Consider the following 26,395-nt stretch of genomic DNA (forward strand, 5'->3'; position numbering starts at 1 on the left):
TTGTTCATGCAATTAAATGCATTAACTAACATAACCTTATTGTAAAATTAAGATTATAAAAAAAATTTAATATAAATTTTAAATTAATTTAGTCAAATGACTTTTTAGCATCATTACTTCAAGTCTTCATCAGTGACGCATTATCCTTGAGAAATTATTGTATTAATGTGATGACGTTATACTTTACATTTAATTAATATTGAATTTCTGTTCTTCAATGCTGACGGCACGGTGGCTCAGTGGTTAGCACTGTGGCCTCACAGCAAGAAGGTCGCTGGTTCGAGACCCGGCTGGGTCAGTTGGAGATTCTTTGAGGAGTTTGCATGTTCAAAGGAAAATGAATGAATGAATGTTCTTCATAATCACTGAGAGACTCCACAGAAAATCATAAAAAACAGAAACATTTCTATTGTATTCATCTATGCTTGCATGTTTTATACACAAATGACAAAATAATCTTAATTAATGTAAATGATCAATAATTTAAAAGTAGCGGTATTTAGGTCATCGTTTGTCAAATTATTTGGATATTGCAATATATTAAATAAATAAATAAATAAATAAATAAAATAACAGAAAATCTAAGGGTGTTTTCACACCTGCCTTATTTAGTTCAGTTGAATCGAGAGTTGGTTTTCTCTCTTGGTGCGGTTTGTTTGAGCAGGTGTGAATGCAGCAATCACACTCAAGTGCCACCAAAAGTGGACCAAAAAAGCGTACCGAGACCTCCTTGAAGATGTGGTCTGGGTGCGCTTTCCAACATCCCTCGAGCAGTTCATTAATGGTGAGAACATAATCCAGCCTAAAACAATTCACGCCTCCTCCTGACTTGCGATGCGCCTTTGCCGTTTGCAACTCATTAAAACAGTGGTTCTCAAACTTTTTTCCACAAGTACCACCTCAGATACACTGTCTCTCCAAGTACCACCATAATGACTGGTATTGAAATACATAGTAGGCCTAATTAAGCGGCTACAGATCTGCACAGTTCACAAACATGGCAGATTAATTCTTATTATTATGAATATTTATTATTGTCAGCCACTTTAAACATAATAAATCGTTTAAACGATAACACACAGGTAAAAAAAAAAAAGACGTCAATGTTTAAATTAAAATGTGATTTTAAAAGTTAATTAAAAATAGCACTGTGCTTAAAGTTAAAAGAAAACTGCTGTACTTAAATGTAAAGTATTATCATTAAGTAGCCTGTTCATCAAAACCTGCAAATGTTTCTTGGACCTCATAAATATAGGTTATACCATATTCATATTTAACTCTGTTTGATAAATTTTGAAATACATGTTGCATGTGTATATATTGTATATCTTTGAAATCTAAACGTTAACTTGTATTTTAAATATATGAATTGGATTTACATATTTAAATTAGAAATTAGATCTGCTTACTGCTCATTAGAATAGGCTATATTGACCTTATTCTCCGCAGACGAGCGGGCGCTGCCATTTGAATCTTTTTGGCACGAGACTTCCGGTCTCATTCACTTCCATTCATTTTTAGACATTAAAAACGGCTCGTTTCGCTGCTTGATGTTGCAAACTGATATTTCCTTGTTATATTATTCTACTTGGTCTGTATAGTCATGCAAACATTTGTTTGTAGAGCAAGTAATTTGACCGTTTTTTGCCGTTAATTATTCCTTGTCATTTCTCCCATAGGCGACTGAAACGGAAGTTCTAAGACAATCGCGAAAACAGGCGCACTTCCGCATTTTAGAATAAGGTCAATATGTCAGAGAAGCAAGTGATGGAAACAGTTGTTGGGTCCGTATCTTGTATTTTTATATCCCAATGTTGACGGGTATTGTTTAATACCCGTCAACATTGGGATATAAAAATACAAGATACGAACCCAACAACTGTTACAAGTATGGGGAGGAAAATAACCTCAAATTATAGAATACATAACGAACATTAAAAATTTTTTACTTAAATTAAAAAGTGTAGCCTATTAAAATCAATTTGCTGATCAAAACGATGTTATCGTACGCGTCAAAGGGTTAAATCGATTCCTCCGCATACCACTAGAAGGAAGCCTGCGTACCAGAGTTTGAGAACCACTGCACTACAACATTGGTTTCCAACCACAGCTGCACTTTATTTTCGAAATGTATAGTTTGTCTAAAGTGCTTTATACAAACTATATAGTACACTATGAGCAGGGATACAATCAGCCAGCGCATCCGAACCTCCATAGTCAACATTTTGTGTCTGCCGGTTTATTTACTTGTGCGAGTTCTATTGGCATTTTCCCACATGTTCATTCTGACCAATCGAAAAGCAGTTTAGGAAATATGTTCAATAACATCTGGCCAATAAGTGATGTGGGTTGTCACATGACTGCACTTTGGTTCTTTTCAACTGGTTCAGACCAAAGCAATCAGTGTGGTGTAAAAACGACCCAAAGACGGCAAAAAAAGCTACAATGCATTATTTATTGTACTTGGTCAGGACCAAATGAACCGAACCACAGATGTGAAAGCACACATAAATGTTGCAATGTCAGTGATTTCCAATATCATGCATCCCTAACATAAACACAAACAATCATTTTGAATGCGATTAACCCTTTATAGCACACTCATTGAAATACCCACTGGAAAAAGTGTGTTACTGAGGGCTTTTGCTAGTCTTTTGAACCATTATGACTTTAATAATTATAATAATACTGTAATCAATGTCAATATCGTTACCATATATGTTTCTTCACCTGGCTTAATGTTTGCACAGCACTAATGAGCATGCAAAGACAACTAGACACCTATACACAGTTCACTTTGATTTAGAAAAACTGCATATCTACAAAGGTCACACCAATGCCTTTCAAGTGAATTCAGCGTGGTAAACTGCCAGAAAACCACCTTCACATGCTGACGTCAAACAGACTTATTCCTGCCCGAAAGCTGCAGTGTGAAAGTAGTTAAAACGAAGCTCCTTCCACTGCGGCCGCTGCTTGTTAACCACAATCCTCCGAAGGAACTTTCCATTTGCTAAGCTAATAAAGAGAAAGAAAAGACTGACTGGGTGTAAAGGGAGCATGCTTTAATCCTTGTGTGCTGTTGGGGGTGTTTTCATCTAGTCTGGGGTGACTTTTTCAGGCTTAATTTGGCCACAAACTTCTCTGTGTTTAAGCAAATGGGATGATTTTTGGTGGCAAATTTTATTTTTGACATTAAGTTTGGGAAAATGCTTTGCAATTTCTTTATTTACACGCTCAAATTGACTCCCCTTTCAATATGTTTGTGGCTGTTTTCTCCCCATTGACTTCCATTATAACAGCAGATAATCATGCATTCTTGATTCTTGCTGGTTTTCCCTATTGGGAAGAGGGACAGTTTGCCATTCTTACTGTGGATTTTAGTTGCAGTGCAAAAAATCAGATTAGTTTATGGCTTAACATTATATGGTGTGGGTGACCTTTGTGTACTAACATTGATATGTTTGAGAAAATAACAAAATAAGCCCCTCAGCTCTCAGAACATAGTAAGTGTTGGTCCGTGATTCGTACAGATCACAACCCATGGTTTGGTGTTGCCGCTGGATGGCGTCTTACAATAGTTTTTAAACGTAGTATTTAGTTTATCTTGTCTCCATATATAGTGACTCTTCGTCACATAATGTGTCACAGCGTCAGTACACTGCTTCAATCTTTCACTTTCTCGCTTGTACTTTGCAATTTTAGTGTAAACCTCAGATGCTGTTGGCTGGTTGCTGTTGGTTGTGCAGCTTTTTTACCAACCAAGTTTGTGGACACCATTATAATGACACAGATCACTCTACCTATTCATGCCAAAATCCCATGGAAAATGTAACTTATTTTTATTTATTTATGATTTAGTTATGGGTAACGTAAAAACAAAGACCATTCAGGTCAGGTAGTTGAAATGGTAGGCTACAAATAATTAATTTATTATGAATTAATTAATTGTTCATGAATAATTCATTCACCTCCGCCTATGACGACGATGCCATCGTCCATCGCAATGTTTCACATTAGACATCGTACGATGCCAAATTGGTCGACATCGCTTAACACTAGAGAACCTCTGATGCTGTTGGCTGGTTGCTGTTGGTTGTGCACCTTTTTACCAACCAAGTTTGTTGACGCCATTATAACGACACGGATCACTTTGCCTATTTATGCCAAAATCCCATGGAAAAAGGTGACAGGAGGTAATTTGTGTGCAATTTATTTTTATTTATTTAAGGGTAACATTTAAACAAAGACCATGCGGGTCAGAAACGGTAGGCTACAAATAATTAATTCATTCTGAATTTATTAATTATTCATGAATAATTAAATCACCACCGCCTACGACGACGATAGACATTGTACAATGCCCAATTGGTCCACATCACCCAACACTAATTCAAATCTGTGTTTGAAAAACGCAAAAAATCAAGAAAGAAATGCAGTCTTTTGGGTTAGTTATGAAGTTACAAGCAGTCAAATAACACAGAAGTACTGAGAGAACAGTTTAAAGTTTAGATAAAACCACTGAAAATGGTCTGATCTGTGACTAAAAAAACATATTGTGATCGGATTTGTGATCCGTCGCACCACTAGCACACAAAATAATCTGCTGTTTTACTCCACATAACTCCATATAAAAGTATGAAACTCTTTTAGTTAAAAGATATATTTAAAGGGTTAATGTCGGCAACTGATGATCAACTAGGACTGCTCGATTATGGGAAAAATCATAATCACGATTATTTTGGTCATAATTGTAATAACGATTATTCAAAACAATTATCATTTGAAGTCAAAATTATTCGCCCTTCTGAGAATTTATTTTTATATACAAATATCTCCCAAATTATGTTTAACAGAGCAATTTTTTACAGTATTTCCTATAATATTTTTTCTTCTGGAGAAAGGCTTATTTTTTTATTTCAGCTAGAAAAAAAATCAGGTTTAAATATTTCGAAACATACTTTGATAGCTCTGCTGTCTGAGGCTAAGCGCGGACCACGCGCACACAGACACACACACAATATCCGTCCGAGGCTAAGTGCAGCGCGCACACACACAACAGAACGTGCTCTTTCGCGCTTTTAAAAATATGAATGATGCGCATCCCATGCTGCAAAAGTTACGTTATAGCACATCTTTCATTCACTTTCACGTGGAACTGGAAAGAAGGCGGTATATGATATAATAATCGTTTATCTCGATTAATGCTTTTTCATAATCATTATGAGCCGTAATCGAAACCGGATTTTCGATTAATTGCACAGTCCTATGATCAACAGTTAAAAAAAATAAATAATCACACACATTGTACCTTTTCCTAACTGGAAAAACCAGCAACAATCAAGAATGCTGGATTATATGCTGTCATGGCTTTACGATGAAAAAAATGTGATCATATTTTAAGCCAAAAGCAGCCACCAACATAACCAAAGGGGAGTCAATCTGAACAGTGCACAAGGGTTAAATGGCAGAGCGTGCTGAGGGTTTTCTTTTCCCTCCACAAGCCTGCGTGTTCACATTGGGGGGGCTTCGGGTCACGGCTTTGCACCCTTGAGGCTCCTTACTGTCTACAGTAACCAAACCAAAGCAGAAGAGTGTTTTCAGGACTGCCGGTTAGAGCTCACCGCTTCCCAAACTGCGCTCGGTTTGTGTTGTTTGTCCGTTCCCACTGGTATGCATGACTTTATCCCTGTGAAAGAACTGCTTCCAGCTCTCAAGGGGGAAAACTAAGAAGAAAAAAAACCCTGAACAGAGCCGCTTTGAAGCAAAAGCACATACGTGTTGCAGATGTTTGCAATGCCGATATAAACAAGCACAAGCAGGGCTGCACAAATATATCATTTCAGCTCCGCATTAAGATTGCATGCATTTTAATGCTTATGATTGAGTATTTCAAGCAACTTTAAATCAATCGGGTACAACAAATTATAATAAAATTTATGTTACTTTTAATATTCATTTTTGTTAATTAAAAAAAATTTACGTAGAAGACTTTAATGTTAGAATATTTAAAGCAAGTTTAAAGCAATCGGACACAAGAAATTATAATAAAATTTAAGTTGCATTACTTTTTTTTAATACTAAAAAATGGATGTAGAAGACTTCATAATATTTCAAGCTAATTTAAAGCAACCAGGTACACAAAATTATAATAAAATATGTTACTTTTATATTGACTTTTATTAATAAATAGTTTATGTAGAAGCCTTTAATGCTAGCATATTTAAAGCAAGTTTAAAGCAATCGGGTTACATTTTTATACATTTATTTTTATTAATGTATAATTTACGAAGAAGACTTAATTTTTAAGACTTAAACTTTACTTAATTTTTTAACCCGAATAATAATGCCACACTCCAGAGAAAACCATGTTTATTTTAGTGCTGTCAATAATTAATCACATCTAAAATAAGTTTGCATTTACACAATACAAGTTGTACTGTGTATACATGCATAGAATTACACACACTATAATATATAATAAATGTATTACTTACAACTTGTATAAAATAAATAATTATGGTATTAATTTTCTAATAAGCTCTTAACTAAACTAATATTAAATTTCAGAGAGTGACAGGTGTACAATTCAGCGTTTGACAAATGCGTATTGTGGAAAAACCAGTTAAACTAGCTACAAAAATGATCACAATTTAGTTGATGACAACTCTTGCGTGGCATCAGATATTATACTTTTAAATGACAGATGTAAATTGAGATGTGGTGGAAATAACATGCTCATTGCAGACTGGAAAAATATTAATAATTTCTCTGGTAATCTAAAATTATTACAGACCTCAAAACTGAAAAAACCATTAGACTGTGTTTAAGACCCTTTTAAGACTATTATTAAGAATGAAATGTTAGACTTTTACAGGGTTAAACACTAAGGATTTTTGTTTTCTAAAGGCCCGGTATTATCATGAGGAATCATAAAATAGTTTTTACTTGTCTTTCCCTGATTAGAGAGTTTAACAGGGAATTTGCTGTAAAAAAAATGTCTTACAGCTGCTGTGTAATGTAATTCTTTGCAATAAAAAAACTTAAATATAAAAAATAAGGGCGGTTTATTCCACTGTGGTGAACCCTGATAAATAAGGGACTAAGCTGAAGGAAAATTAATGAATGAATAAAAAATAAGGTTTAATTGAGATGTATTGTTGGTGATTGGATAAATGTTGGCCCGATTGAGTAGCTTTACTCGAACAAAGCAAAATTATGACTTGTTAAAAATTATTTAAGACCTATCACACAACATTTCAGTGAATTTAAACATGTTTAAGGCCTAAAGTTTTGTTTCTGAAATTTAAGATGTTTTAAGACCCAGCGGAGACCCTGTGTAAATACATCTATTTATATTATTATTGCTTTTTATACATGTTTGTGTTGCATTTATATACTCCTGATGAATAAATCAACAAGACAAATATCAAATACAACTTATTTTGGAAGCAACTCACCAATAATTGTTTGACAGCACTAGCTTACTTCATTTGCATCTTTACTCTATATTGCATTTATGCATGCTTGCAATTACTTTATAATATGTTGTGCAGATGCACCTAAAGTTACTTTAGTTTACTTTATTTATCCCTTAGGAAATTTGATTTGCATTTGATTAAATTCCCTTATAAAATCACCTTAATCAATTTAAAATGATGAATATCTAAACAGAGCTACGTATTTATTTAAGTCATTTGATGCAACGCTGTAAACAAATATCTGTAAATTAGCATTTTTCTGTATCTTGTGATTATTGTTTTTATTTTTTTCTTATTTATTTATGTGTTTTTAATTGTGTTATAAGACTTTAATCTTTCTTTCACCAACTTTTAACCTTGAAAATATTTTAAAAGTGACTTTTATTGCCATTTTTTTAAAGTGTGCAGTGCAGTATTGTCTGTGTTGTATATTACGCTACAAAAACATTGTAATAAACTGCCAGTATATTTTCAGTTATTTTACACACTTATTCCTCTAGATAATATTTATTATACATTATATTAAACAACTAAATTGTCAATAAAGTCACACTGTTAAACTTTAGAGTGGAATTTTCAACATTAAAAGACGACAGAGCAGAGATCAACATACCATAATACAATTCACCACCGCAAATAAACCAAAAACACTTGTGAATGACTAAATACAGAATATTTTACAGTGTGCATCACAGAAACACAAAATATCGCAATGCCAGTTTTTCCAATATCGTGCAGCCCCAAGCACAAGGCATGTGCCATCAGAGCATAGCAAGGTATATCTTTTTTTCCCTCCCCTACTTTGCCCCTTCATTCTTTCCATCTGCTGGGAAGGAAGATAAAGAATAATGCCACTGTTCTTTGGAGTAACCGAAGACAGGGTAATAATAATGACGAGCTTAGCTGCAGGCGGAGAAGTGGACCGGGCTGAGGTTGCATGGCTGATGACAAAACAAGAGCACTCTGGGATTCCTTTACAGGCCTTGCAGCCCCAGTTCCTGCTGAGACCATTAAGGATTATGCAATGTGGAACAGTTTGAGTCAATCAAAAAGAGCCCCCTCGGGGAAGAGGAGTGGGATGCAGGATTTTCTCCCACGTGTCCATTTTAAATGCACACTGGAGAAAATGTGGAGGAAAAAAAAAGCTTCATTTTAAGGCTGTGCAATATTTGGTATTATCATTAAAGCTTTGAGCATGTCGAAAAGTTATTGTCATCACATAAAAATGCAACATCCATATCACTCAAGCGTGTTTCTGAATGAATCATTTGAGTCAATTCAATGATTCATTTTCTCCCACGTGTCCACTTTACATGCAGGAAATGTGAAGAAAGCTTCATTTTAAGGCTGTCCAATATTTGGAATTATTATTAGAGCTTTGAGCATATTGAAAAAGTTATTGTTGTAGCAATAATACACAATTTTCATTTCACAGGGAAGTGCAATAAACTAAAGTAATGTTGTGTGCTGCAGGCATAGGTTGTTTGTCTAAATCTGACCAATCAGATGAAGCCTTTACAATGGCCCAATCTCAATTCTACCCCTCAGCCCTTCCCCTTACCCTTCGGTTTGCGCGTGCCCGTGAAGGGGTAGTGGTGTCCCAATTCTCTTTAGCTTGAAGGCGTAAGGGCAAGGGGTATACACCCCTTCAAACAAAGATTTTTCAGGACCACACTCGAAACCAAGGGGTAAGAAAAATTTCCCAGAATACACCAGCCACAGCTGCACCCGGAAGTAAGATGCACAAATTAGTATTTTTTTTGTCATTATTATGAATTTTTACAACAAACAAGCACATGTTTTAATATATTCATAACCGCGTTTATGTTTACTGTCATGCTTTAAAAAAAAAAAAAAGGAAAAAAAATTTGCAATCTATAATCCCTAATAATACCTTCAGTACAGCAGTCCCACAACATTCTGACACTCGATGATGCTGGAATACACAGTCAGAAAAGTCTAGTAGCTGGGAATGAGCTTTTTACAGTGCCTGCTATAATATTGATGTTGTTTTTGGTGTGTTTACATTAATGAATATGGCCACTGTGTTAAATGCACAGTATTACGATCTTATTGCCACATTACATCGTTAGGATAACATAATGTATGCCTTCAGTGATTTCCTGAAGATAAATACCAAAAAACTAACACAATAACTACAGCAATCGCGATCGTCTGATCTCATATGAAGCAAGAGATGGTGAGGACATATGATGACGTGTGCAGGTGCTGTAGTGCTGTCCCAGTTCTTAGGGGTACATTTTGAAGCCCTTAACCCTTGGTTGTAAGGGCCAGGGGGAAGGGGTAGGGGTACAACAACAGAATTGGGATTGGGCCTATCTTATCCTACCACTCCTGAGGTTTTACTGTCTAAATCAGACCTTCTCAAAGTATGATTTCCAGTCCGGATCTGGACCGCGAGTTTATTTAATCCAGAACTGACTCCATTTCATATTCCAAGTACACACGTAAATCATAAGAAATATTATTACCGCAACACTCAACAACATTGCATATTTTCCCTTCGCTATTTATTGTGTAGCCCTAACTATAATTATCAATAGTTAAAAATAACCAAAACCTTTTTTTTTTCTTGAGATTGACAATGAAGCCTATTAGGGCATCATAAATGAGCCTGTTTGTGTTTTAAGATTTATTAAATTATGATATTGTTCAGTAATATCACTCAAGCATGTTTCTGAATGAATCATTTGAGTTAATGACTCAATAATCCATTTTCTCCCATTTTTAATGCACACTGGAGGAAGTGTAAAAACATTTTAAGGGTGTTCAATATTTGACATTATTATTAGAGCTTTGGGCATATAAAAAAAATGCACATGCATATCACAAGGAAGTGCAATGAATTAAAGTAATTTTACGTGCCAAGATTTGTGTTGCATGCATATGTTTATTCAAATCTGGCCAATCAGATGAAGACTTTACTATCTTTCTATTTTACTACTTAGTTTACTTAGTCTACTTTCTATTAATTAATAGCTGAAATTAACCATAACTTTTTTTTCCTTGGGAATGACGATGAAGCAGAACATTTGTGCGTTTCAGAACAACGCTGTGCTTCCTGAGAGAATCTTCTGAATGAATCATTTGAGTTAATAATTCAATGACTCGATGATTCATTTAAAAAGACACATGCTTAGTTTCTAAATGAATCATCCATTTTGAATGGTTTCATTTGTACGACGATTAATTAAAATAGTAATTTTTAGTGCATAGCATTATAGTGTCAATAACGATAAACGATAAACAATAACGTAAATAAAGCGAAATATTTTAGTTGTCTAAATGAATCTGTTTCTGAACAAATCATTTGAGTTGATTCATTCACGTTTCTAAATGAATCATCCATTTTGGACGAATTGATTGCATTTTTAATACACATTTGCATACTAGTGCCAATCAAAAATGTAAAAATATCTTATTTTCATATGGATTCTTACCTCCAAGGATACACAAAGAATATTTATAAATACTATTTTTGGTCAATACTTTTTTTAGAATATTTTTAAAGCATATCATATTCTCCAAGGTTACATTTACGTGATAGAAATGCAGTAAAATCAGAAATACACTGAAAAGTAGTTTGTTTTTAATATTAACATGCTAAAAACATCACTCATTCCCATGACAGAATACTGAATAAGTTGTAATTATGACTTTATACATTCAACAGCTGGTTAAAAAAGGCGAATTTGTATGTCTAAACCTAAACACTGCTGAACTCTTCTATGAAAACTTTCATTATTTAAGCCGATATTCCGCTGTCAACCATTAATATTTACAGGATAATGTAAACGGGGAGCACTTTTGAGACCTTATCTAACAAAAGCAATACATTTTTTAGTATGGAGGATTATTGTGGCTGCATGACCATCCGCTTCACTAATATAGAGGAGAAAAAACAGCCTCGAGGGGGGAAAAACTGGCAGAAGTCAAGTGTAAGGAAGTGGTTTAAGCACTTCCTCTCTGTCTGTCTCTATATGCTTTTTTATATGCATTAATCATCAGATAAATCATAAACCACTAAATAGCTTGTACAAAAAGTGTCAAAAGCTAGAGAGTAAGTTTCAAAACAGATTAAAAACAAGTATAATAGGAGGAGGATTTCTTAATGTTTTGGGGGATTTATTTCAGTAAGAAAAGTTAAAGGATAGGATGTGAATAAATTACACAACTCACTGTCTACAATGAATCACTGAATCATTGACTCAAATGACTCATTTAGGATGAGATTCATTCAGGAACATTTAATCAGGTCAGTTTTTTAGATTGCATGCTTTTAAAACTATTTTCAATACAACTATACAATATTTTGACTAAAATGTGCCTCAATAAATATTCAAATTGCTTTTAATGATGTATTTTTATCTCCAACAAGAAGACAGTGGTGTTAATGTGCAGTGATTTGAAAAACAAGTCCTATATTAAGCAAGTTATTTAATTAAAAACAATCTGTGTGGCTTATGCTTGTGTTGTTTTATCACTGACACTAATTTCTAATTTTACTAATTTCATTTTATAATATATTATTATTATGAAAATACTTTTTACTGTATATTAATTTAAATTAAATAAATGCAGCATTATACGTTTTTAAAAATGCTGTAACAACTTACTGACCACAATTAATATTCATATTTTTTCCTTATTTAATGCAACAAGCCAAAGATATATTTTAAATACAAATGTGAGCATACAATAGAAATACAAATGATTCATTCAAAAGTGCTGATTAATTTAGAAACTGACCAAGTGACTGTCTTTGTGAATCAATCACTGAATCACTGACTCAAATGATTTGTTTTGAAAAAGATTCATTAAGGAAACATCTCAGTGTTGCTCTGAGACACACAAATGCTCTGCTTTTGCATTTATAACCACTTTCATTGGGAAAATATTGTGACTAAAATGTGTTTGTGTATTCAAATTGCTTTTATGGTGTATTTTTATCTGTGATAAGAAGACAGTGGTGTTAATGTGCACTGCTGCGAAAAAAACAAGCCTTAATTAAGCAAGTTATTTAATTAAAAACAATCTGTGTGGCTTCTGCATGTGTTATTTTAACACTAATTTCATTTTATAACATTATTAGGAAAACAAGTTACGTTTCACTGTATATTAATTTAAATTAAATAAATGCAGCATAATGTTTTTAAAAATACTGTAACAACATACTGACCACATTCAATATTTATAATTTTTCCTCATTTGTTGCAACAAGCCAAAGATATATTTTTAAACACTAATGTGAGCATACAATAAAACCAAGTGACTGTCTTTATGAATGAATCACTGACTCAAATGATTTGTTCAGAAACAGATTCATTCAGGAAGCAAACATTGCAGTGTTGCTCTGAAACACAAATGTTCTGCTTTTGAATTCATGACCACTATCATTGTGAAAATATTGTGACTAAAATGTGTCTCAATAAATATTCAAATTGCTTTTATGGTGTATTTTTATCTCCGACAAAAAGACAGTGGTGTTAATGTGCACTGCTGCGAAAAAACAAGCCTTAATTAAGCAAGTTATTTAATTAAAAACAATCTGTGCGGCCTCTGCTGATGTGTTATTTTATTTCCGACACTAATTTCTTTAAAAACAATTAAAAAAATATCTGTTGTGTGAAAACTTTTCCCTTGAGATCTGTCATCATGGGCGACAAGGCTGCAGTGACCTTGCATAAAATCCTCATTTCGAAGGCAACGTTCACACTTCCCACCAAAACATCATGCAAATTACACGGTGGAACATCTGGCTGCAGTCAACACACCAAACTGTGACACTTCCAGAAAGCACAATTTCAGAGAAAGCAGAGGTCAAATGAGCCATATCCACAGACAAACAGTTCATTTCTGTTTACGAGTCAAAGACTAGACGTCTCATATCGGTGTCTGCATCAAATTAAGTTTACAAAGTGACCTAATAATAATGACAAGAATTTAAATAGTGTCTACTTCCATGTTTTAAACTTAAAATGTCAAAATATGGATGTAATAATGTTTCATTATCATTTTTTATGCATAAAATGAAAACACTTATTCTGACATCTGTACTTATTCATTGTATATATTAAAAAATACATTATTAAAAAAAATTATTGGTCAAATTGGTCAAACTTAGGATAGGACAAAACAATTATGGCTGCCTTTAATGAACTTTAAAAGTCATTTCAACTCAATTTTAATTAATTTAACTGCTTTAAAACATCTAGTTAAATTATATAACTTTAAAAAATTTGATTATATCTTATAGGCTTTACTAAAATAAGCTAAAATAACATTAAAACATGTTGTCATGGCTATTGATCATATAATTTCTAGTGTAAATATTACAAATTAATATTAATGCGCATTTTGGGGCCAAAATGTGATCCATATGGAGAGTCACTGGACGAGAAACAGTCTTTAGACATTAATATTTGTAGGAAAAGCCAATAATACAGATTGTATTGAGTCAAAATTACTCAATTTTTCTTTCATGCCATAAATTATTACAATATTAAGTAAAGACCATGTTCCACAAAGACATTATGTACTTATTTTTTATTATTTACCACCATAAATATCAAAACTTAACTTTTGATTAGCCATATCCATTGCTAAGAACTTAATTTGGACAACTTTAAAAGTCATTTATCAATATCCTGATTTGTTTTAACCCCACAGATTATTAAGTTTCATTTAGCACGACTGCACAATATATCATTTCAGCATGGATATCGCAATGTGCACATCAACAACGGTCACATCGCAAAGACCTGAACTGTTAAGTCTGAATTATAGCTGACCAGGAGTAGGGATGCATCGATTAGAGATTTTGGTTGTACGATTATAGTCTGAGGAATAATCACGGTTATTACGATTATTATGCGTTCTTTCCTTTTAAAAATACTACTAGTTTAGAAAATCATGAAAACTAAAAATAAATAAATAAAATAAAATAAAAAATAAAAACAATAAAACAAAAATATAACAAAAACAATATAATCAATTTATATTTGGACTTAAAAATTAGTAAAAAAAATGCTTTTGGCATTTAAACAAGTAATAATTTTACACTGAAAATAAATGACAGAACAAAAACAAATGAACAGTTTTTGTCTAATGTAAATTTAAGCATCATATTAGTGAAGTATTTCCCTTTTAAATAGAACAAATGTAGTCAAAGACTGCTGAACCTTGGTCTGAAAGGCACGCAAACCATGTGCCTCCACTGGAAATAATGAACTTGTGCATGTAAAAGATGGCATATGTGAATGGCCCATAGTTAAAAACCTCCTCAGCCATAGTAAAATCGGCTTTTGATCCAATGTGTGTGCGTATTGTGTACAAGCTCGGAACTTTAAACTAGTGCACAGTTGGCATGACTTTAAGTTGCAGCAGTTTTGTTCCATGCAGAAAGCCATTTGATAAGCCTTTATGATTAATTAACCATGAAAAAAAAAAAGCAGTTAATAGTGAAATCGGTTAATCATTGCATGCCTAACCAGGCAATAGTATCTGGATGCAGCCTTTATGATGCAAGCTGAGATTGCATCACTCAGCGATGCAATCTCAGACCCAATGCACTCAATGTAGTGAGTGATGTCACTGTGAAGGGTAGTGTTAGGGGTGGGGTTAGGTGAGCGCATTAAAAGCATTGGATGCAGCTCAGATTGCACTGCACCAGGTCTGCATCCAGACCCCTCTCTAACCAGGAGCTACAGAATTGCATTTAATCACTGTGTTACTTTGAATTTTTGTCTTTGTTTCTAGTCCAAATATCTACATTTCAAAGCAAAAACAAGATTATTTAACTAACCCCACTGGCAGATAATTTTGCTTGTTTTAAAGAAAAGCTAATAATTTCATCTGAATTTTAAAACAGATCATATTTTTACTTGATCTAAGAAAGCTTTTTAGATATTTGGACTGGAAATGAGACAGTAAAGTAAGAAAATGATTTTTTTGCATCGTGATTATTCCATTTCTGTACCTGAATACCGTTCGACTCCCCAGAAAACCATCTAATAGTGCTATTCAAACATTGTCTGAAACTGTGTTTATCACAGAAGAATAAAATATTGCAATATCAGATTTTTCCAATATCGCGCAACCATAATATTTACCTTCTCAGCCAAAATATTGACCTAAAATAACAAACACCATTAGAAAGATTATTTATTTAACTTACAAATTATGTATAAATCTAAATTTCACTTATGGTTTTGTGGTCTTTGTTCTTAATGTGATGGGTTTTAAACATTAAACTTACATTTTTACATAATAATTAATAATAATAATAATAATAATAATAATTTTAAAAAGTAAAAATCAACATAAAACATTTGTTGTCTTGATTTTTGTTATTATATTTAGTCATTGTCAATGCTTTCTTGTCATTTTTTATAGTGTATTTATAATTTTGTAATTTTGCTCTGAAGAAAACAATCCATATTCTTATATATTCTACTATATCTAATGCACTATTAGATCTTTTATTAGATCATCCTGTAGCACTGAAATAGCTCTAAATTGCTTTAAATGCACGATGCATAAGAAATCTACATGCAATGCTGCGTCTCATTGAGATTGATGTTGCCTTCATGCCTTTAGGCCTCAGTGAGTGACTGAGGTCCTGATCAATGGGAGGAGACGCTACAAACCAGCATGCCAGTCAACCATGGAATTACAAAGCGCAGATGCCAACCCACTGGCATTTCATCAAAAATCCACCAGCAACCCGCTTACTCACAATCTGCATTCATTTAATGCATTGCCAATTATTAGTCAATGGAAGCAGACAAGGCATGCAATAATGTTAATGAACAAATGCATATGCAATGCTCCAGAATATGTATTTCTATTCTTGGGATTCGTTTCTGGTGGCTTTCATGCAAAACAATCAGTGCTCACATTTCTGCAAACCGAGCCAAGTGTGACCAAGTGTCTGATTTACAGCTTCTGCACGTTAAGTTAAGCTGCTCTACCAGAAACCCGGTCACGTTAAGCAGGGGTTTAAGGAGAAGTTGGCCACATTTTGACTTTGCGTTTCAGACAAAATGGTTGCAGCTACTGCGTTGGCTTGTTATTCAGACTTACGATTTAAATCGTGAAATGGGTGGTCAATTACGAAAAGCATCAAAATAATGAAAGAAAAATGAGGACATTTTGTTTTGTTAGCACAAAAAAACAAACAAATACAAATTATTATTACTTTACATTTTTACTGTGAATTACAAAATAATTTGGTGGCAGTTTATATGTCAAAAAAACTTAGATTAAGAACAAAAATATCTTGATGAGACCTTTCTGAAAAATTCTATTTTTATTTTTTGCTGTAAAATAATCATTAATCATCATCCATTATTGTTAAACGTTGCTCAATATCATTAAAAACTATTAGCAATCAGTTTTTATATTATTATTAGAATTTTAAGCGGGTCAGAATTAATGTTATTTTATTATTTCTCTAATATTATATCACTATTAGCCTGACTTTAAATTTTCCTAAATGTAATTTTGCAACATTAATCTAGACAAATCACATTTAAAAGGTAGATAAAAATCTCCTTTGTGTGTTTAATTTGATCTGAACCCCAAACTTGATCTTTGATCAAAGCATATTTACAAATGCTGCAACAGCTCCTATTGTAGCCACGTACATTTACGTAACTCAATCGAAATTGAACAAACAAGCTTTAGCGAACAAAAGCCAACAAGTCTATGCATAGAAACGTCTGAAAGAGTCCGAAAACACTGAATATTTCAGACTGAAAAACTATCAAACTTCTTAATCAACATTGTTCTCCAAAAACACAAAGGTGAGTCCTTTAATACTGATCCTAAAACCCCAGTATTCTCTATTCTCAGTTGAATGTATATGATGTTTGCTCGACTATATTCCACTTAACTCTTCATAAATGATAATTAAAAACAGTTGTATGTGTATTACCTTGACACTCGTACTAAATATCAACGCTGAAGTTAAAACAACCACACTGCTTCCAAAACTGAGACTTGATTCCTTAGATTCCTTAAACTCGAAAATAATGGACTTTTCACATGACACATGGTAACGTAAATATAAAGTGTTTTACTAGTTAACGTGGACAATGGCTGACTCGTGTATTATATTGACACTCATAATAACGTAACTAAAAGATCAACACTGAAGTGAAAACCATCGCAGTGATTCCGAAACCGAGACTTGATTCATTATACATCAGACAATGCTGGTCTTTTCATTTGACACAAGGTAAACATAAAGTTTTCAACTAGTTAACTTGATAACGTGGACAATGGCTGACTGAGTTACAGACTGAGTTTAGACTTCGCTAATAACCGTCAACCCCCCGGCAAACCGCGCATTTCCCCCGGTCGAAACTCACCCGCTCCCCGGAGAGAAAGGCAGTCAAGCCGAGGGTTAAAATCATCCAAAGGTTCCTCATAATTCCTCAGTCTTCGCTCGTGAAAGCGGAAAATCGCGTCTGTTTCCACTTCTGGCCAAACTCTCGCCTCTCAGGACTCAAATCCCACCGGATACGTGTTGCTCTCTCCGGCCGCGTTATTCCTCCGCGCTGCTCGGAGGGAAAATAGGTCGCGCTCGCTGTGTTTTCCGTCGAGTCTCCGGTGGAAAAGGCGGATTTAACGCGTGTCTGTGGGCGAGAGTGTGTGTGGAGCTCCGCTGAAGAGCCGCCGCTGGAGTCTTACTGACGGAGAGGAAAACAGAAAACAGCAGAGAGAAAGAGAGAGAGAGAGAGCGAGAGAGAGAGAGACGCACACTGACGTACAGCGCGACCACACGGACACACAGTGAAAGATTCAAACTTTGATTTTTGTTTTCTATTTTAATTTTAAGGCTCTTTATGATTATTATGAAAACATAATAATGTTTATGATTAACATATTACTAAAGTAAACATGCATATATAAAATAAAATATTTTTTATATCTAATAATTGAAATTAATTTGTGTGTGTGTGTGTGTGTGTGTGTGTGTGTGTGTGTGTGTGTGTGTGTGTGTGTGTGTGTGTGTGTGTGTGTGTGTGTGTGTAATGAATTGAATATGAAGTACGAACAGAATTAAGCATGAATTTCTTTTTTATTCAATTTGATTAATGAGTTGTATTACATTTTTATGAAAGCAGAATATTGTTTACTTAATTTCTTTCTTTTACTTCATTACATTCATTATTTTACCTCATTACTTCCGTTTTATTTGCATTAATAGGCCTAATTATATATCAAATATAATTAATTTTAAAAGAAAATATAAAAATATTATTTGTTAATTTTTATTTTAACAATAAATATAAAAGTTTTTCAATAAAATAATAGAATAAAACTAAATTTGAGCAATAAACTTGAGAATTTTAAACTAGTGAATTTTATAACTACATATTAACTACAAAATGTTATTTATATATTATTCCTATTTTTATAATGTTAATTATAAATATTTTACAAATCAATTTAAAATATATATTGTGATTAACATATATGTAAATGTAAGAAAAGCAGAATCTGAACAATAAACTCGATTACATTTTTACATGTTTTTTTATTACTTCTATCTTATTTAACATTTCTTATTTGACAGATTTGCATTTAAAATTACTTGTGTGTATGAAATGTGCTATAATTATGAATAAAATATTCTTTTTTAAAAATACAGCTTTATTTGTAAAAACAGTAAGCATTTTTTAAAGATTAAATGGTATTAAAGATCAATTAAAAGCATATTCATCTTGATGTTTATTTTGTGTATTTATTCATAATTATGGAGATAAATAACTTTCATTACGCATACAGAAAGCATTCTGAATTATCATTATACATAAATGTGCTTCTCCTGAAATTAAATCAGTCTGAAATGTAAAAGAATCGTTCTTTTGAATCGAATCATTGAACAAGCTGAACCAGTTCCACAAACCGGTTTCAACGAACTGAGTGATTCATCTGAATGACTCACTGAACCGAGAATATGCATTTGACATAAATGTCTCATATTGTATGTCAAATTCTTAAACGAAAAGCTTCTGAAGTGAGAGTTTCCAGCATTCAACAGTTTCATATTGCTGATATCGAGTTTAAATAAAGCGAGATCAGTGTCTTAAAGTCTTTCTGAAGGCAATGTCTCCCCCTGATGGACAAATGTGAATCGCTGCTGAACTGAATCATGGACTATAACTGTAAATAATCCAGTTTTTGATTCCTCCTGAGTGGTCCAGATCTTCATTCACTGGCCTCAGTCTGTTGGAAACCTGTTGGAGTGTTTTTTGTGTGTGTTTCAGTGTGTTTGAAAGGCATTATGAAGCAGTAAACCGCAGTGGGATAATTGGACTCCCCCTGATTCTGAACACTTGCCAAAGGTGACCAATTAACCCTGCTCACAAACACATGCGCGCACACACACACACACACACACACACACACACACACACACACACACACACACACACTCTCTCTCTCTCTCTCTCTCAGATCAGACACACACACACACACACACACACACACACACACACACACACACACACACACACACACACACCCTCTCTCTCTCTCTCTCTCAGATCACACACACACACACACACACACACACACACACACACACACACACACACACACACACTCACTCTCTCTCTCTCTCTCTCTCAGATCAGACACACACAGACACACACACACACACACACACACACATAGCAGGATATATAAAATGTAAATAAATGTTATTTTTTTACTCTTATCAGTGCAGCATTTCCTCATTTATTCACTTATTTTAATCTTTAAACTTAACAGTAACTCAGTCAGAAAGTGTGTGTTGTATTGCGTTTTAGTGTGTGTTATAATGTGTTTTAGTCTGTGTTGTAGTGTGTGTTATAGTGTGTTATAGTGTGTGTTGTAGTGTGTGTTATAGTGTGTTATAGTGTGTGTTTTAGTGTGTGTTATAGTGTGTGTTTTAGTGTGTGTTATATTGTGTTATAGTGTGTGTTGTAGTGTGTGTTATAGTGTGTGTTGTAGTGTGTGTTGTAGTGTGTGTTATAGTGTGTGTTATTGTGTGTGTTATAGTGTGTGTTTTAGTGTGTGTTTTAGTGTGTGTTATAGTGTGTGTTATAGTGTGTGTTATCGTGTGTTGTAGTGTGTGTTATAGTGTGTGTTATAGTGTTTGTTATTGTGTGTTATAGTGTGTGTTGTAGTGTGTGTTGCAGTGTTTGTTATCGTGTGTTGTAGTGTGTGTTGTAGTGTGTGTTGTAGTGTGTGTTATAGTGTGTGTTATAGTGTTTGTTATCGTGTGTTGTAGTGTGTGTTGCAGTGTGTGTTGTAGTGTGTGTTATAGTGTGTGTTGTAGTGTGTGTTGCAGTGTGTGTTGTAGTGTGTGTTATAGTGTGTCAGAGTCCGGGGCTTCAGTTGTGGCTCTGGAGAAAATCTCCACTCGGCTGCAGTGCTGCTGGTTGGAGCTCCTGATGTGAAGACGAGACTCCACCTTCATCACGTCTGCATCTTCATCATCCTCCAGCTCCTCTTCACTGTGAGGCTTCAGCGTCCGCGAACTGAACTGATTCAGCGGCTTTCCGAGAATCCCCAAACTAAACAAATGATTCACAAATAGAGCATCTGAGTAAAATTGAACAACAAACACATGAAAAACACTAGTGTTGCTGAATCGTGCTTCAGTCATGATCATGAATGAATCAATTTTATTAGTGAGTTGTTAACTACAGACTCACTTTAAACAGATTATTTGAATCAGTGAGTTGTTAACTATTGACTTGCTCTAAACAAGTAATTTAAATCAGTGAATCATTAATTGCCACCTCACTCTGAACGGATTGTTTGAATCAGTGAATCATTAATTGCCATCTCACTCTGAACGGATTGTTTGAATCAGTGAATCATTAATTGCCATCTCACTCTGAACGGATTGTTTGAATCAGTGAATCATTAATTGCCATCTCACTCTGAACGGATTGTTTGAATCAGTGAATCATTAATTGCCATCTCACTCTGAACGGATTGTTTGAATCAATGAATCATTAATTGCCACCTTACTCTGAACGCATTGTTTGAATCAGTGAATCATTAATTGCCATCTCACTCTGAACGGATTGTTTGAATCAGTGAATCATTAATTGCCATCTATTTATATCAGTGAGTCCTTACTGGCAGACTTGTTGTAAATGCATACTTTGAGTGAGTCATTAACTCTAGATTCACTCTGAACAAATCATATTCACAAGTGAGTCATTAACTGCAGACTCACTCTGAACAAATCATTTGAATCAGTGAGTCATTAACTCTAGATTCACTCTGAGGAAATAATTTAAACCAGTGAGTCCTTAACTACAGACTCGTTCTGAACAAATCATTTAAACCAATGAGATATCAATGATACCTGCAGACTTGTTCTGAATGGATCATTTTAATCAGTGAGTTGCTTACTGTAGGCTTGCTTTAAACAAATCATTTGATTTAGTGAATCGTTAACTGCCCTCTTACTCTGAACAATCACTTGAATCAGTAAATGGTTAACTCCAGACTTCCTCTGAATTGATCATTTGAATCAGTGAACCATAACTGAAGAAACACTGAATGAATCTTCTGAATCAGTGAATCGTTAACTGCCCTCTCACTATGAACGGATAAGTTGAATCAGTGAATCATAACTGAAGACACGTTATGAACAAATCATTTGAATAAGTGAATCATTAACTGCCCTTTCACTATAAACGGATCAGTCGAATCAGTGAATCATAACAGAAGACACGCTATGAACAAGTCATTTGAATCAATGAATCGTTAACTGCCCTCTCACCATGAATGGATAATTTGAATCAGTGAATCATAACTGAAGACACGCTATGAACAAATTATCTGAATCAATTAATCATTAACTGCCCTCTCACTATGAATGGATCATTTGAATCAGTGAATTATAACTGAAGACATGCTATGAACAAATCATTTGAATCAGTGAGTCATTTACTGTAGACTTATTCTGAATGCATCCTTTGAGTGAGTCATTAACTTGGATTCACTGCGAACAAATCATATAAATAGGCGACTCTTTAAGACTTGCTCTGAATGGATCATTTGAATCAGTGAGTCATTATCTGCCGACTCACTCTGAACAAATCATTTGAATCAGTGGGTCATTAACTTTAGACTTGCTTTGAATGGATCATTTGAAACATTGAGTCATTAACTGTAGACTCACTCTGAACAAAATCATTTAAAACATTGAGTCATTAACTGCAGACTCGTTCTGAATCAAATATGAATCACTGAACCTGAGATTGTTGATCTGCTGTATGAGTTGATTCACATGTTCAGTCGAGGGCTTCTTCAGACATCTGAACCTCTTAAACAGCTGTTGTGAATCTTCTGGCGGCATGGGCAGATAACTGGCCATCAGAGGCGAACGCTGGCGCAGGACGAGCTTCAGGGCCGGGCGCCTGGGTCAAAGGTCAAAGGTCAGCAGACAGAGAGTGAGCAGATCGGCCACTAAAACCATAAATCTGCACTTCAGCTTCAGGTCAGGTTACAGGCAAGACCTCACAATGCGGGATGACAGATCATCTAAACATCTCCATTAGTTTGTGCTCCATAACAGTGCATTTTATGAGCGAAGTTAATACGAATACATCCTGGAAAATCTGCGATCTGATGTTCTTTGCTGTGAATGACTTAAAGAATACATAAATACGTGTAATTAATTATATAATTATAATATATATATATATATATATATATATATATATATATATATATATAGAATTAAAATTATAGGCTCTACAGGTGACATGTAGGTATGTAGCTAATTTCATTTACCCTTTTAAATAAAAAAATAAAAACGTTCTAATAATAAATAACCATTAAAATAATATAAAAAAATTATTCTTTAATTAAACAATATTTTGTCAAGGCCTCACTGTATTTAATACTTTAAATTATCATTTTGAATTATATAATAATGTAATTGAGCTTCGAAGAATAATAATTGAAATTAAAATGAAAGTATATACATTTATATAATGAATGTAAATCTAATATTATTTAATAATGTATTGATTAAAACAATATCATTTTAAATATATTTTTGGATAAAATAAAATGTTAAACGTTTAAAATATATACAATATAAAGTTTTAATAAACACAAATCTAAAACAATTTAAAATATATATAGTTCGAATATTTTTTAAAATTATATATATATATATATATATATATATATATATATATATATATATATATATATATATATATATATATAAATTTAAAAAGAAAACTAAATTAATTAATTAATTTTAATTATATGTAATCACTTAGAGAATACTTATAAATTAAAATATACATTTTCCCAGTACTGGGTTGCAGCTGAAAGGGCATCCGCTGTGTAAAACATATGCTGGAATAGTTGGCTGTTCATTCCGCTGTTGCAACCCCAGATTAATAAAGGTTAATTAAGTCAAAAATAAAATAAATGAATAACTTAATTAAATTATAAATACTTTGGTATTTTCAGGTATTAAAGATTGTAAAAAATAATTATTATTCATTCATTCATTCATTTGCCCTTTATTCATCAGGCATCACCACAGCGGAATGAACTGCCAACTTAGCCAGCATGTGTTTTACACAGTGGATGCTCTTCTAGCCGCAACTCAGTACTAGGAAACACCCATACACACTCATTCACACACACACACTCACACACTATGGCAAATTTAGTTAATCAGTTCCCCTATAGCGCATGTGTTTGGACTGTGGGGGAAAACGGAGCACCCGGAGGAAACCCACGCCAACACGGGGAGAACATGCAAACTCCACACTGAAACACCAACTGAGTCAGATCCAGCCGATGGTAACCACTAAGTCACCGTGCCACCATGACTATTAATCAAATAAAAAATTAGAAATAATATAAACCAAGTTTTATATAAAATAATATTTCATTATTTATTACAAACCCTTTATTAAAATACTAACATTACAAAATACCAAAATAAAACAGTTGAAGTGTGTTTATCTACTGCTGTCGCCGTCTCACCTGTTGCTGCCTTGAGTTTGTTCCTCAAGCTCAGACTGACCTTCCTCCTGTGATCTGTCTTCTGATTGGTCTAGAATCCTGAGGGCGGGGTTAAACGTGTTTGAGCGGAACAATCGTCCAATCTCCAGCTGGATGGCTTTTAGGTCCCGCCTCTCTAAAGTCACCCACACTGCATAACCACAGAAACTGAAGAGACACTGACAGCACAAACACACACACACACACACACACACACACAGATCTGATATTCAAGCACAGCATACAACTACAGAATCTAAATGCATGAATGAGAATGACACAGCATTAGTTAAATGTTTTGTACAAACCTCATATAACTGTATGTCACAGTAAGGGGACGACACCTTGATCCTGTCAACACAAATCAGGCTTATTATTATGATCATATCCTCATCCATCAAACTGTGGGTTTAAGTGGTCATGACATGGCTTTTATTTCATTTGAATATCTTCCTTGAGGTTCACTTTTAACATTAATGAAGTTGTTTGTATTTTCAACACTCATCCTGACACTCCTTGTGAAAAAGCCTGGTTTTAAGGGGCGTGTCCTTTAAAGCTTGGCCACATTTTGATTGGCTGGTCAACTGCTTGGTATGGAAACCTTAATATACCTGCTAGACATGCAGATGATCCCGTCTCATACAGCTGCCATTGCATGGCTCAAAGATGCTTTATAGTGTGCAGTTTAACACAACAGCCTCTAGGAGTCGCCAATGGAAATAAAACAAACACACATAGGAAATGCACATATGCCAGGCATGAAGTTGGCATGGACCAACGCACATTCTCACATTCATTTCATCGTTAGTATATTCAAACGTGAGGGTAAAATCAGGCACACGCAAAGTATTTGTGCGTATGCAGCGTTGATACATGAGGCCCCAGATGTGCACATTTGGATCTTAAAGAGCCCATATTATACATGAAATAGGGTCATATCTTGGTTGTAAGAGTCTCCAACAACAGTCTAATATGCATGCAAGGTCAAAAAACACTTTCATGGTCTTATAATCTGCATTTATTTTTACCTAATTATCCCAGCGACTCCTGTATGAATCGTCCAGTGATTCATTTGTTCCCAAACCCCTCCTTAGCGCGAAGCTAATCTGTGCTGATTGGACCGATGACAGCCTGTTGCGATTGGTCGACTGCCTTCAGTCAGAGTGAAAAGCCAAACAGCTAATCAGCAATTTAAAAGTAATCACAGTTCATACACGCTCGATAGAGTAGGCGTGGATTTTAACTGCCAGTGGGTCAATGTAAATACAGACGATGGACTTGAAAATTCAGACGACTATTTTATTGAGCTAAAACTCCAAAAACTGTCGAGGAGATCACATAGCTTGTCTCACTCTACTGTTTTCACAGACACACACACACACATATTGCACACACACACACACACACGCACTTAACCCTGCTCCGGACGACAACGCGCGCGCGCACACACACACACACACACACACACACACACACACACACACACACACACACACACACACAAACACACACACCTCCGGACGACAGCGCGCGCACACGCACACACAGACACACACACTACTCCTCGTCCACGGAGCTCCGTTAACAAAGCAGCACGCGTTGCGTTTTTAACGTGACTTTGCACGCGATAAGAGAATATAGCCAGTTAACCTGATACAGTACACGCGGTTACAAGTAACAAATCACAACTAAATACATTTGCAAGCTCGAGTAAACGAGGCAACTTTAATCGCACATACTTACATTTGAGAAATGGAGGAAGAAAAATCCATCCTGACGTCCATCAGTAAGTTACTCTTTACTGATCCTTCCTTTAACAAACGCTGATGAAGTATTCTTTGTAG

General features: G+C 34.3%; 2 protein-coding genes and 1 long non-coding RNA gene across 4 annotated transcripts in view; all 3 read right to left on the bottom strand.

The window, feature by feature from the left end:
• The window catches only part of sdc2 (syndecan 2), a 78,994-nt gene extending 60,799 nt beyond the window's left edge, over positions 1 to 18,195 (bottom strand). Inside the window, 1 exon segment of the mRNA NM_173223.2 lies at positions 17,873 to 18,195. Coding sequence (NP_775330.2) covers positions 17,873 to 17,932 — 60 coding nt within the window. The 5' untranslated portion in view covers positions 17,933 to 18,195.
• On the bottom strand, positions 3,837 to 6,162 carry LOC147832688 (uncharacterized). Its single transcript, XR_015517293.1, has 2 exons — positions 5,239 to 6,162; positions 3,837 to 5,132 (listed from the first exon to the last, which is right to left on the bottom strand). It is a non-coding gene; the product is annotated as an uncharacterized LOC147832688 (long non-coding RNA).
• A 2,031-nt stretch (positions 18,196 to 20,226) lies between the features above and the next one.
• The window catches only part of ppp1r36 (protein phosphatase 1 regulatory subunit 36), a 13,592-nt gene continuing 7,423 nt past the window's right edge, over positions 20,227 to 26,395 (bottom strand). The window contains exons 8-11 of one of the 2 annotated variants that reach the window (XM_087296104.1): positions 24,860 to 24,902; positions 24,534 to 24,730; positions 22,772 to 22,936; positions 20,227 to 21,070 (exon numbers count right to left, since the gene is read on the bottom strand). In XM_087296104.1, coding sequence (XP_087152230.1) covers positions 20,863 to 21,070; positions 22,772 to 22,936; positions 24,534 to 24,730; positions 24,860 to 24,902 — 613 coding nt within the window. In that variant the 3' untranslated portion in view covers positions 20,227 to 20,862. Of the gene's footprint in view, positions 22,687 to 22,734; positions 22,937 to 24,533; positions 24,731 to 24,859; positions 24,903 to 26,395 lie in introns of both variants that reach the window. The other variant, XM_087296105.1, reaches the window with a different exon arrangement.

Source organism: Danio rerio, chromosome 19 (assembly GCF_052040795.2).
Source record: "Danio rerio strain M-AB ecotype USA chromosome 19, GRCz13ab, whole genome shotgun sequence".
Classification (NCBI taxonomy): domain Eukaryota; kingdom Metazoa; phylum Chordata; class Actinopteri; order Cypriniformes; family Danionidae; genus Danio; species Danio rerio.